Source organism: Aricia agestis, chromosome 9 (genome assembly GCF_905147365.1).
Source record: "Aricia agestis chromosome 9, ilAriAges1.1, whole genome shotgun sequence".
In the NCBI taxonomy this organism is placed as follows: domain Eukaryota; kingdom Metazoa; phylum Arthropoda; class Insecta; order Lepidoptera; family Lycaenidae; genus Aricia; species Aricia agestis.
The window spans coordinates 4,860,237-4,875,412 of record NC_056414.1 but is presented as its reverse complement, the minus strand read 5'-3'; the positions used below and the strand labels follow the sequence as shown (position 1 = coordinate 4,875,412).

General features: G+C 35.4%; 1 protein-coding gene across 2 annotated transcripts in view; it reads left to right on the top strand.

The window, feature by feature from the left end:
- The first annotated feature begins 612 nt into the window (after nt 1-612).
- LOC121730120 (RNA-binding protein 38-like) overlaps nt 613-15,176 on the top strand; it is a 37,264-nt gene continuing 22,700 nt past the window's right edge. For both annotated transcript variants that reach the window (XM_042118986.1, XM_042118984.1), the window contains exons 1-2: nt 613-977; nt 8,280-8,406. In XM_042118986.1, coding sequence (XP_041974920.1) covers nt 756-977; nt 8,280-8,406 — 349 coding nt within the window. In that variant the 5' untranslated portion in view covers nt 613-755. The remainder of the gene's footprint in view (nt 978-8,279; nt 8,407-15,176) is intronic.

Sequence of the window (15,176 nt, the reverse complement as noted above, 5' to 3'; positions counted from 1 at the left end):
GATATCACTGAACTAAGTACGAAGGCGAAGGGATAGAACTTTTATCAAGATGTAATTTTTTACCACAGTCCACAGCTATCCCAGATAAGAACATTCCAGTTTTAATACGGATGTTTACTTTACACACCAAATATTGATTCGAATCTTAATAATCCTGTAAACAATGACAATAAGGTCAAAAACTAAGACGTTCATTCAATAATATTTTTGTGAATGAATTGAATATTTCTTTCTGTAAGATATGAATGGCCTGCAAATCCTGAAGCAGGGGTCCATAACATTTTTCTTTCGCACGATAATAATAATTCTAAGACAAACGAAAAACAAAGAAAACTGTCTAGTCTAGAAGACGTTCTTTGCTACAGGAAAATTATCTTACCTACTGAAAATTTTATTTGCACTTCAGTGCTCGTTTGGCCATTTTGTATGTCGTGTAAATTTGAAAGAAGTTTTATTCAGGAGAAATTTAAGGTTGAAAGGAGTGTGATAACGAGGCGTATCATGATGGGAGGGTGGCAGGCAGTAGGGCACCGCATGTGGCGGACGCATCTGGCCGCGGGGCGCGGGCCGGGGGCCAGGGGCGGGGGGTTAAAATTAGTACTGAAGCGCCACGTGCGACGCGACGTCAGTCCGCGCTCCACACTCGCCCGCGACGCACGCACGCACGCATATTAACTCGCGAACATCCGCCGAAGCGGGTGACAGTGTTTTCTTCCTGTGAAACGGTGGCCGGCGCGACGGAGGCGGTGCAAGGAATGTTGATGGCGGGCGCTCTGCCGGCCGAGTCCGAGGGGCTGCTCACCCTGGGCGCCCTCCCCGGGCAGAAGGACACGACGTGGACGAAGCTATTCGTCGGCGGCCTCCCCTACCACACGACAGACAAGAGCCTGCGGGAACACTTCGCGGTGTACGGCGACATCGAGGAGGCGGTCGTCATCACGGACAGACAGACGAGTAAAAGCAGAGGATACGGATTCGTAAGTTTCATTCGTGCGCTGGAATGTTCAGTCGAAGGTGGCGAGTGGCGACTGAAAACTGAATTTTAAGTGACACGTAAACATGCTCGCGCGCCGTTGTCGCGTTGGCCTGAAACGTATCACCTTATCGCGTACCTGCCGAGTGGCGATACCTCGCTGGTGGCGCGCGGGAGCCGCTTCCACGCAGTTTTAACTTTTACACGTAAATTATATTCAGTAGCGAACGTTTCGCAGTTTATGGTAGCAGATTGCACCGGCCACCGGGCTAAAATAGAATTCGTAGGACTCGGGCACGCCGAGCTCGGATCGATAAGGAAATAGTGCGAGCATAATTTCGGAGCCGAACATTTAATATAATAGAAGCGTATGAAGGGCGAGTTCGTGGGAAATGAATCACAACCCCATTTCCAATTCGGCTGGGGTGGGCCCTAAGGGAGGGCCCGCGCGTGGCCCTGGCGGGGCCCTTGCACCCTCGACTACATCCGAGCCTGCAATAATTGCACCGCGTCTGTGTCACTCCAAGTGATTGTACAATTTCCAGACTTGCGCTTTAGGCATTGTTAAGACTCCTTTAAAGGCTCGGAATTAAATCGGCAACCTTAACTAACGATAGCTGATAAAGAAGATAGCGTTTGTCTCAACTCTCAATAAGTAATCTAAATTCTAAAACATTTTTTAAATTGCTTGATGGATTTTATTCTGGCTTGTTTACTTTGCGGACGAAAATTGTAAACATGCCTTTATAGTATATGGAGAGTAGTTATAGAAAATTATGTGTTTCTTATGATAATAAATAAAAAATTAAAAAAATAAATATTATGGCAAGCTTCATAAAAAATCGTAAGAAGCAGGGATGGTAAACTATTTTCACCTTTTTTAAAAATGAGCAATCCAATGACAATATAATATTCATTATTATTATATTATAATAAGTAGTTAATAAAGTGCCCAGTAGTAATATATCATTACAGTCGATACTTCATTTTATCAAATTTTGAAACTAAAAAATGTAACACACTTTTGTGTGTATCAAATGATGTAATAACAATACCATTTAGTGAAACAAATAAAAATGTTTATAATGATTACAAAAAGATACAAACAATATAGTAATATGAAAATAATTATAATGAATAAAATGACGAAAATAAACACATTAAGGTTGGGTTCCACCAACTAACTTTAATTATAACTTTAACTACAATGCAAAATGACAAATCTTTGGTTAAAGTTAAAAATTGACGCCACCAAGACGCCATATTTAACCATAACCATTATAGAGCTCGACAAGGTTTTAAATGCACGTGGCGAAAAAAGGAACTAACGCTGTCATCATACAAAAACGCCATTTTTGACAGTTCTCCTTTACCAGCAGCGCCCCCGCCCACGTTCATTTATAACCTTGTTGGATCAGCTGTCATCTATCAATTTCTCCGGTCAAAGTTATGGTTAAAGCTAAAGGTAAATTTAGCCTTAACTATAACCATATCTTTAACTTTAACCACGCCTCTGGTGCAACCCAACCTTTGAGCCTTAATGACTAAAACACATTAAAGAAATAAAAACAAAAAATTGCGATTGTATGAAATAAAAACAAAAAATTGAGAACATAATAAAGAAAAAATCTGTATATATAACAATATATAAAACAACACGAAAAAAGTAATAATAATATTACTTATGTTTTATTTTTTATCAAAATAATAATATTTAATCAGCTATTGGCGTGACAGTTATCCGATAGGAAGCCACAGTAATCAAATTGGGTTTAAGGGTATTATAATTTACCAGATATTACCTAATATTTAACTTTTTTAAATTAGTAAATATTACGTAACTATTTAGTAATGATGGTATTGCAGATTGACTAACTGAAAAGTACATTTTATTAACTTAAAGTTTAGTTATGTTAAGTTTAAACTTTAAATGAAAAATCTAATATCAAATAATTTATGTCTTCAATCCTTTGTATGTATTAAATTAATTCATATCATTATCACATTGTTTGTCTTCCAAATGCTCTTACTATTAGGGATATTAAAATTTTAAACACCAGCGTAAATCTCCATTAGGGAATGTTATTATTCGAATATATTAGATTTTTTTTAAATAAGTATTCGAAAATATTCGAATAATCATTCCCTAATCTCCATTAAAAAGTACAAACCAAATGGTAGCCAACACCTGCATAAGTTTAACAACTTAAAATTAATTATCTAAACCTTTAATAATCTTCAAATTATTTTCATTAGTGTCTATTAACGTTAGTACACTTAAAAGTCCTGGTGATAGGGTTTAAAATGCTTTAAACGTGTAGTCAGGGAACGTCTACGTGCTGAAGTAGGTATCGGGAACAAAACATGTCATCTGATAGTGAAGCCCTCAGCACTAGCGCGGTCGTTTTCATTTTATTATAAAAAATATAAAAAAGAGTGAATCTCAGTTACTTGACCGATCTTAAAATGGAATATTATCGATAGTACTTGTCACGTCTAGTTTACATGAGATAATATCTGGATTCTACGCAAATGTGGTAACAACTTAATTATATAAATATTCTAAACCAGTAAGTTGTATATTTATAACTAGATTTGCTCGGTATTCGATAAAACACGAATAAAATGACATTTTCCAAAAATGATTACTAGCTAGATCGATTTATCGCCCCCGAAACCCATTATATACTAAATTTCATGAAAATCGTTGGAGCCGATTCCGATATGCCAATTATATACAATGTGTCCCGACACCGGTGTCCAATCCTTTAATGTTATGATCTATGGCATATTTTATCGACAAATTGGCTCTAAAATTTTTTCTCTCTCTCACGGTTGTAAAATGGCAGCCATTTTAATTTTTCTCGGGCTTTCACACTAATCTGACCAGTACTTCACATGTAAATATCCTATGAAGATAAAAAAGGTCTCATTTGATAGCTGAATTTGTGGACTACGCTTACATAGGCAATATGTTATAAATTTCGTGGAATTAAACATAGAAAAACCCATGGTTAAGAAAAAAAATATGTGTATTTTTTATTAATGGCATTTTGTGGTAAAATCTAGCAGATTAAACTGGTTATTTTTTATTTTAAATAGAGGAAGTTTTCATCTTCTAAAATTCTTTTACTTTAATGCTCTAAGTCAGATAGTTTAGAAGTTATAACGATTTTCTTACGATGAGGTGGTCAGATTAGTATGAAGCCAGAGAAAAAAAATATTTTCAAAAGTATGAGAAAAAAAAATTTGAACTCATGATGTATGGCTTATATTAGTGACAAATTGGCTTTCAAATTATTTTTTTCTCCAACTTTTGAAAAAAAAAATTTTCTCTGGCTTCATACTAATCTGACCACCTCATCATAAGAAAATCGTTATAACTTCTAAACTATCTGACATAAAACATTGAAGTAAAAGAATTTTAGAAGATGAAAACTTTCTCTATCTTTTAAAAATAAAAAAGAACCAGTTTAATGTGCTAGATTTTTTACAAAAAGCCATTAATAATAAATACACATTTTTTTTTCTTAAACTTGGGTTTTTCTATGTTTAATTCCACGAAATTTATAACATATGGCCTGTGTAAGCGTAGTCCACAAATTTAGCTATCAAATGAGACCTTTTTTATCTTTATAGGATATTTACAAGAGCAGTTCTGGTCAGATTAGTGTGAAAGCCCGATAAAAACTAAAATGGCTGCCATTTTTCAATTAGAGAGAGAAAAAAAATGAGGGCCAATTTGTCGATAAAATATGCCATAGATCACGACATTAAAGGATCGGACACCGGTGTCGGGACACATTGTATATGTACATTATACATATATATAAGAATTTCTCGTTTAAAGATACAAGATTATTCTTAGATCTTTAAAACTAGAATTATTCGATAGGATCTTTTAAAATAGTACTAGGTGATGCTCGTAACTCCGTTGCGCCAAAATTTGTTCGATTCGTTTATCGCGCGGGAGCCGGGTACCGTACATTTTTCCGGGACAAAAAGTATCCTAAAGGACCTGTCCTTTCCCGGGACTCCATAGTCCATACCAGCAAAATCGGTTCAGCGGTTTGGACGTGAAGAGGTAACAGATAGATAGACACACTAATTTCGCATTTATAATGTTATTGTATAGTCTAATGTTATAGTATAGTCTATTGTATGGGCAACGTATATTAGCAAAACAAAGTTAGCCGGGTCAGTACCAAAACAAGATAAATGTTGAGATAGGTATTTAGTAAAGGCGGGCGGGCATTGAGATGAAACTGTTGGGCGTCTCTGGCCGGGACCCGCCTACGCGGCTACGGCGTAGCTCGTATCTCGTTGCATCCATATATCAGAAGTTTATCTCATTCTGTATACGGTATAGTATTATTAATAGGTTATTATATTTTAAGGCCCAGTGTCCAGAGAAAAGAAATACTATACAAGAAATATTGAAGAAAGAGTTTATGCAACACTAGTTTTTTTGCGACTTAACTTTAAGCGACTTACAAAAAATGGGGGAATTTATTTTTTAGATACAACATTAAAAGGTTTTAAATTCCGTAGTAATTATTGTTTCATAAATCATGATATTCAAAATAATAAACTTTTATATAAGTACTCGTAGGTATAATATTATCTGTATTCTTTTAATTCTGTTTACTTTGCTGACATAACATTACTATCTGCCGCACTCAGAGTGGAATATTAATTACTTAATTGTAATTAATTCAAAATTTTGACATAAGCCCTATACATTATCTGTCAAACTCTTCATTAAATTGAAAGTTAATCATAATTAAATGTCTCTGAGTACGGCGGTATGTAAATTAAATTCTACTCAATACAGTTAACGTCAGAAGATAGCTCATGTCATTTCTATTACTTAGATATATGTCGGTAAAGCACTAAAAGCACTTTCACTTTATCACAGGAAACCAAAAGTAGGTTTAAGTTTAACTGGTTCTAACTAACTGTAGTTAACTTATCTGTTATCAGTTAACGCGGTGAAATAAACGAGCAATTGGTTTTTGTATTGCTCTTGACGATTGCATAGTTAATTTTTGATGGTTTATGAATTTCTAGTAAGAAATACTCAGTCTAGTATACTAGCAATAAATTATATTACGAACTATTACAGATATCGATTAGGCAACGTATTTACGTTATTTGGTAGTCAGTGTCAAGTAATTACGAATTAACTTAACATATTCCTACTTTTAAAAAATTTGGTCCGCCATTTGCATAATATGAATCAATTCCTTTGATATATTGTACATTTAATCGTCGTTAAGAGATTAGAGAATACAACACAAAGTGTAGTCTTCGACTATTTATTCCAGGGAATACTTCACATAGCATTAAGTCTGGATTAAGTATATAATAAACTCAATAACTTTTATTTCGCGAAAATTTCCAATTCTTAAGGTAGGTGTGTTTGTAAACCAATAGTAATCTAGCTTTCGATAACCGTTATCGGCGTGCCTAATGCTCATTATAACGCTTGATAAACGCTTTTCGTATAAAAAAGAATTAAATTTATATTTGTGCATGAGATGGCAAATTGTTTAATCTGTGAAGGTCTCGGTTAAAAAAATAATGTGCTACCAAGATAGCAGCGGGGCTAAGATGGTCGCTTTGGAGAATCATATTATGATCCTATAGCAAAAAGTAGATCATTTTACTTGGACTTAAAAAGTATCGCAAGTTAGGTTAGTAAGATTGTAAAATGGTAACGAAATCACACAAATATCCATTTTACTGCCTACAAATGCCCCGCCGCAGGTTTTTTCGAGTCCCCCTGATTTTCAATGACAGAATTTTCCATAAACAAATGTGTTTTTTACTGCGCCTTCCGTATCAAGGTCATCATTTTGTTCGTATTCCGCCCAGCTAGCTTGAACCCTGCGCCTCCGCGTATTCACATGGAAGTGTTTGTTTTATTGGACATTTGCGGGGTCAGGTTTGGCTGGTAGGTGGCGACCCGGGGTATGCATTACAATTGTTAATTCGGTGACAGCGTCACTGCTTTTGTATAAAATCGATTTAATGCAGAACTCTGTATAGTAAGGTTTGTGTTCGATTACTGTGCTACGATAATATACTTTTAAAACAACAGCAGCGAAAGCAATCCGAGCAATCTGTACCCAAATTCAATCTATACCTTGGGCATAGGCTCGCCAAGAAATGTGGCTCCGGTAGCCGGCTAACGTAATATTGCTAAGTACTCACATACGGTTTTGCTCGATAGTTTTACTCCGAATCGAAGGAAATGACATATTTGACATACATATTTAATTCCATCGAGCCGGCCCGAAGCGAGCCTTCGAGCTGACAGTTTTGCGGTCCACACGGTGGTTATTGCTCGATTTGGAGTAAAACTATCGAGCAAAACCGTATGTGAGTACTTAGCATATTGATGATTTTATGTACGGTATAATACACCTAAAGAGTAAGAGATCGATAAGGTCAATTGTGGCAATAGCTACAAAAAAATAATATTATGTCAATTATCCTAGCCACTGCCAGCCATGGAAGAGTAGGTTCAGTTGTTGTATTTAAAACTGATAGAAACTTAATCACTCGTCCACACTATACAACAGTAACAAAATCTACAACTTAATTAATACAGGATGATTTGCTTACAATGCATTTACCATGAAGCATGAATAAATTCATGATGTAGAAAAAAAGGACAAGAACTCGTCAATTTCAAATTTGCCTTTTTATGTTAAGTTTATTTTAATATTATTAAATTGCTCGTATTCTTTTATAAACCTTATTTTTTGTTCAGGTAAGGGCATAAAAACTTGGGTAGCCTACGAAATTATTCTTTGTTGAGAATAGACTAAGTATATCAGAGGTTCCCAATCTTTTTCAGCCTGCGGCGCAGTTACTAGTTCAATATTTTATCACGGCGCCCTACTTTACCTAGCTATTACAAAAAGATGTAACATAAATAAGCTTTGTAATTCATATAATAATTTCATTTTATAATATTTGTGGTTTCGGGTAATGATGAAATAGAGGATCGACCCTCTTGCCTTTCCACGGCGCACCAGGGCGCATGAGGGCGCGGCGCTTACGTCTACCATAGATATTTAGCAAAGGCATGAAATAAATCAAAGAAACAACTGACGTCCCAAACTTATAAATTCCTGTGTCGACAACGATGGTACTCTTCCAGCCTCCAGGTGATACCAAATAGATGCCGCAAATATGCGCAAACCACTCTCTACCAAAAGCTCCTAGTAGAAACCAAAGACACAACCGACGTCTCTTTATAAATTCCTGTATTGATAACGATGATGTACTCTTGCAGGTGATAATGGGAGACCGGGCGGCGGCGGAGCGAGCATGCAAGGACCCCAACCCCATCATAGACGGACGGAAAGCCAACGTCAACCTCGCGATATTGGGAGCCAAGCCCAGAGGGAACTTAGCGCCAGGTATGTTTTGATATTCTACAATACCTTGTAGATCAAAAGACTAGTATAATATTATATAAAAAAAGATGTAAAAACTTGTAGTTACCTATATGGAGAAAAAATATAGTCCGGGAGCCCTAGATTTTTTTTAATAACTACCAAGCGAATTTTTTGTGAGTAGCTTCATTTTGAGACGAACAACATTTTTATTTGCGAAAAATCTCGAAAGTGGTAGCTAACTGAGATAGAAAGGTCTCAGTTAGCTACCACTTTCGTTCTCTACGTTTTAGGTGTTTGATGATTCTAAAATATGGATTGTTCTATTTGTAGGACAATGTTACTCTTAAATTATATAACTATTAACCTACCAATATACAAAAAGTCCGCTGATTAGGGTTCCGTTTTGGGGTTCTGTAATTAACAAAACTTGGTTGACTACAAATAGAACAATCCATATTTTAGGACCATCAAGTCAAAGTATGAAATCCTTTCTATTCCTGTTAGCTACCACTTTCAAGATTTTTCGCAGATAACAATGTTGTTCGTCTTACCAAAAGAAGATACTCAAAAAAAAAGCTTGATAGTAATAAAAAAAAATCTTTCTAGGGAACCCTGACTATAAGTACAAGGTACAATGTATAGACTATAGAGTAGACCACGGGGCAAGACGCAGAATACTTTTACAGTTTACGCGTGATACAATTTTTACGCTGGTAGAACCGCGCGCTATTTTGCTCTACGTTTTGTTGTAAGGCTTACGTTAAAATCTGATACAGCCCACTAAAAGTATAAGAAAGTCTATAAGTAATAGGTTTGGCAAGGATAAGTTCAAAATTCATGTCTATTCCTAATGTCCATAATAGTCTGTGATCTATCCATATTCAGTGCGGTAAATGTTTAGATAGCTAGTTTTTAACGTTCACCGTGAACAAAAGTAGATGTCATCGGATTTTTATCCTACTTTATTTTGTCTTTATAGCGTAGAATACTCGTAATATTATAATTTATAGCATATATAGGGGCGATGGGAGATTTCATGATCTTTCTCCATAGTCTTATAAAGTTTGGATATAAGTAAAGTTTTAATCGACTCAGCTGCCTCAGCTGTTTTTGTCTGTCCTACATAATATGAGAAGATATTTTTCTACCGCGTCGAGTCGTCAACCGATAAAAAATGCTTTGCGTGTGACAAAATTGACTCTGTGGGGGTCACGGCGCGATCGCTCGCATCAATTTTTTTTTCTTTTTTTTTATACTAAAAGTGTAATATTAGTATTAAAGCTACTATAACTATTAGTGTTACATTAAAAATTAAGTTTCTTATTTTATCTATGTATGATTATTTTTGAAACTAAACAAGGATTTTGTTGCGATTTTCTGCAACAAATAGTGATTTAACAGGAAAAACATTTAATGCGGAATAGGGGGTGAAAAGGGGGGGATGACGATCACGCAGACAAAACCGCGCGGGTCAGATAGTACTGCGGGGCTAAAATGGTCACATTTAGCAATTCCTCTCAATCAATTCAGCAAATGAATTGTCAAAACTGTCAAACTGACAAATGTCAAATCATAGTTGCATTTTGCGATTTTAGAAAAATGAATCATATTATAATTCATATCATGATTCTTCAAAGCGACCATTTTACCCCCTCTGTATGCTTACCTAATTTTATTATAAACAGTTTTTTAGGCTATTAGCTATTGTATAGCTTTTATCGCGGGCTTGAGCGCGGACTCGGCGTTGCCGTGCGTCTATCGGCATGGTGTGTGTGTGCGTGCGACTAGACGTATGCGAATTATAATTTTGCGTTGAAAATAATGCAATAGCTATGTCCACACTGTACACTTTCATCTTCCGTCATCAACTTTCATATTGGCGCATTCATTAATTGAATACGTCAAGGAACGCAACGCCAAAATTGTCATTTTTGAAGTTTTGGATACGGTCAGAAGACATGCGTCGCGGGCATGCCTCACGTTCGCTGTTGACTCGCTATAACGCATGCCCTTGACGAACAGAAAAAGGCACAGTGTGGACAAAGCTAATGCAATAGCTTTACCGCGGCAGTCCCCGAGTGTCACACGTATTTTTAAAGTTATTTCGCTATTCTTAACAAAGTACAGACGAGGTGTTACAAAGTTAACATAATACTTAGAGCATTAAAACACAATACAATAAACAAAACAAACTTCGAAATAGTGATATTACAAGTCTAACATGAGAACTAAAACGAAGCTCTACCGTGTATTTGGTCAAATATTTTGTCAAGGTTTAGTCTATTGTTATAAGTCTTTTTGTTTTTCAAACTAGTCATTAGAATTGTAATTCACGTTAAATTTCGCTCGTTTTAGACACAATGTATCTATACAATAACTTAGCAAGTTAAGACTACTGGCTGCATTCTACACAAAAACTACTTAATTACTTCCCTTTTTAGATAATAATAGATAGATGTTAAAACTAAACTTTACATCATACATTTTTACCAATTCCTTCTCTGGTACCAAATTAACTCTATTAAGAATAAGATCAGTAAAAAAAAAGTGCGTGTCGGGCCACACGCCATATAGGGTTCCGTAGTCCCGCTAGTTTTTTAAAATGTTTGTATGGTCAATGAATGTACATTTATAACGTGTTTTACACTACTAACAACATCATCTCAGTTACTTTCTAAGGAATTTGAACGAAAAGTTCCTTTATACTTCGCCGGACATATTTTTTTTGCTCAATTGCTCAATAACTTATGAAGTCTTCTTAGCCGTGATAGTTTTCTTTTAAATTCAGCATATTTCCTACTCCCGTGAAATTTTTTTAGCTGGTAGAAGTGGGGGGGGACACTGGACTCTAACGATTTTTCCACTTTAAAACTGAATATTTCACAAACGGATCTATAAATCGGAAATTAAAAAAAAAACCTATACCTTAACGGAAATTAAAAAAAAACCTATCCAAAGACACCCCAGACGATGGAGTGGACGCGAAAAAAAATTCATCCCCGCTTCATGTGTAGGGAAGTTACCATTAAAAAAATATTTTTTTAATATTTTATGTACCATTTTGTCGGCATCATTAATATATGTGCATTCGTGCCAAATAACAGCTTTGTAGGTCCTATAGTCTCTGAGAAAAACCGCGGACAGACAGACAGACGGACTATAACTATAAGGGTTCCTTGTTGACTACGGAACCCTAAAAACTAAGGTCTTAAGCCGGCCCCAGACATGGGCTTCAAAGTTTGAGCAAACTTTGCACAAATAGGAAAATGCCAGCAAAAAACTTTGCACAAATAGGCAAATGTCAGTGCCACACTTGGCGAATTTGCGTATTTGATCACATGTCTGGCGCCCGCATAACAAAAACGTATTCAAAGTTTGAGTCTTCCGTTGATGTTATTTTTTTATTTTTATTTTTTTAATGAAATAAGGGGGCAAGCGAGCAAACGGGTCACCTGATGGAAAGCAACTTCCGTCGCCCATGGACACTCGCAGCATCAGTAGAGCTACAAGTGCGTTGCCGGCCTTTTAAGAGGGAATAGGGTAATAGGGGAGGGTAGGGAAGGGAATAGGGAATGGCAGGGAAGGGAATAGAGTAGGGGTTAGGGGATTGGGCCTCCGGTAAACTCACTCACTCGGCGAAACACCGTTTTCACGCCGGTTTTCTGTGAGAACGTGGTATTTATCCGGTCGAGCCGGCCCATTCGTGCCGAAGCATGGCTCTCCCACTTTAAATTCTCGTAGAATTTCTCAAGCCTGATTTTAAACGGTATCATTTTAAAATTCAGTTCAATATAACGAAATAAATTCATTAATTCGTCAGAATTTGCTTGTTTCTGTTTAAATGCGGCCTTTACGACCAATATCAGTCATCATTCACGAATTTATTATTTAGTGTGGGATGGCGCGTGACGCAGTCCAAGTTCTGTAGTTTTGCCACCATTTTGTTTTTATTTCCTAACGAATCATAGTATATTCTACTTATTTTCAAATTTAAATTTTACCAATAATGAATAGAGAAGCGATAAACTACGTTTTCCATAATTTCCAAATTCTACCGTAGATCGAGCTTGTTTGTAGTTAAAACGATTGGGTTTTTAGATGGTAAAAAATTGAGCATTTCGTTTAGCTAACTGCTTACCTCACCTAACTCCAATACTACAACTTTCATACTAACTATAGTTTTGTTTACGTAGTATCTATGTAGGGTAAATGACTAGTGATTGGACATAACCAGTCATTGGACAAAGCACAATTTATTAGCAAACTCAAAATTTATTAACATTCCTTTAAAACTGCCTGTTATTAAAGTAATAGAACGCCTGATTTTAAAGAAAAAAAGGTAGTTTTTAAAGCAACCTTAATAAATATTATATTATACTAAGGGTGGGTTGCACCAACTAACTTTAACTATAACTGTAACTTTAACTATAACTACAGTGCGAAACGTCAAATCTCTGGTTAAGGACGCCATATTTAACTTTAACCATAACCGCTCATAACTACTTAAATCGACATTTTTTAGTGAAAATTTACTGTGTGATATAAGAAATATTTTTCCTATCGATTTTTACGGATAATGAAATTTTTTATACTCTCAATCCCGTTACCTGTAGCTTGAATAAAAAAATAAACGCAACAGACATCTGTCAATTTCTCCGGTCAAAGTTAAGGTTAAAGTTAAATTTAAAGCTAAATTTAGCCTTAACTATAACCATAACATTAACCAAGCCTCTGGTGCAACCCTTTTGTGCTCTGTCCAATGACTAGTACTGTCCAATCACTAGTCATGTTCACCCTATTTAGTAATAGTAGTTATGTTAGAACTTAGAATCGAAAATTACAGAACATATTTTATTAGCGTGTGTCTGGTCTGACCACTTGAGCATACTCAGCATAGATCTATAGATCTATGGATCAGAGATCTCTTGGCAAGTATCAGCGCTCGTTGATAACCCACTAGAAGACAATCAGATGCTGTGAAGACTTCCTCGGATATTAACGCCAATTTGGCATCAGTCCAGGCTACGGAGTACGGACGCGTTTTGGCCTAGTTTTGTTAAAAATTGTATTTTTACTCTTGTCGTAGCTTAGTTTATACGAGTTTTGTTCTTCTTAGAAATTCTACAATTTATAAAAGCAGCAATGTACAGTCGGCCAAAAAATCGCAACTATCTTTTAATTTTAATAAGATATTATTATGATTATTTTATATTACATATTGTGTACAATAATATAGGTATATGTTACGCTCAAAGATCGAAATCGCTCATTGAGCGAAAAAATAGCTCACATCGCGTTGTGTTCATAGTAAAACAGCCACAACGCGAAATTCGTGTTGTGGCTCTAATGAAAACGGCCACGACGCGACGCATTGTGGCTTGTGGCTGACACAGAACGACCAACAAAACTGTTTGTTTTCTCGCATATTTTTTGTTTACACAACTCGGTTACAGGTTTAAGACAATAAATGTCAGAATTGCAAACTTTAGATATCTAATATAATATAAAATTCTCGTGTCACGGTGTGCCGTTTGCGTAATTGAACTCCTCTGAAACGGCTCGACCGATTTTCGTGAATCTTAGCGAGCATATCGGCTAGGGTTGAGAATCGGACAACATCTACTTTTTATATTGATAAGTACATTTGTTGAATAAATAATAGTAAATTATAACAACTCGAGACTGACAGCGACCATTGTTTGTGCGACGGGATAGCGATAGACATGATGACATACTTATTTAGTCACTTCACTTAAATAATATGGACGAAAATATACTTTACTAGCTGACCCGGCGAACTTCGTATCGCCTAACAGTCGATTCTTTAACTTTTGTATGGGAGTATATAATAGGAAAGTGTTGTTTTTAGACTTTTTCAGGATTTTTTTTTAGAATTTTTCTCTCCGTAAAAGCCATCCTCATACTTCAAGGAATATTTAAAAAAAACAATTAGCGAAATCGGTCCAACCGTTCTCAAGTTTTGCGCTTAGCAACACATTCAGCGACTCATTTTTATATTATAGAAGATATGGCAAAACAACGTTTGCCAGAACAGATAGTAATGAAATAAATAAATGACAATTGATAAATGCACGTATCATAATATTATGTATGTACAATATGTATGTATGTATAATAGTCCAGAAAAAAACACATATTTTTTAATTTTCATTATGATTTATCGCATTTGATAATAAATAATAATATTTAAAGTAATTCAGTAGAGATACTGCGAAAGTGATAAGATAATATTATAGAGATAATAGGTAGCTGATATTATGTAACTATTTAAGTAATTCAATAAGTACTATTATTTTATCTTAAGTAGGAACTTGTTTAAAATTGAATGAATATACTTATAATTAAAATTGTCGATGACATACTGTAATTGATTTCTGTAGGTTTTACGATTTTTTTCTCTTTTACCAAAATACATACAGTACGTAGTTTCCAACACTTTCACAAAGCCAACTTTTATTATTACTGCAACTTGCAAGTAATGATGAAAGTGGTATAAATATTTTATATAAGATTTGTGATTATACACAATACACACAGCTCATAATACAAATAAAAATAATCATTAAGTATAAAAACGTGAATTGTAAAGTATTAATTATGAACACGTGTAGATTGTAGATCTAAATATACAACAATTTTAATATTTAAAGAAAAACGTGACTATGATCAAGAAATAAACTAAAAAACAAAAAGACATTTTCGTAGGGTTTCGAATGCACAAAATATTTGGACGCACGGAATTTTGGTAGGTGACTGTACACACACTGCGG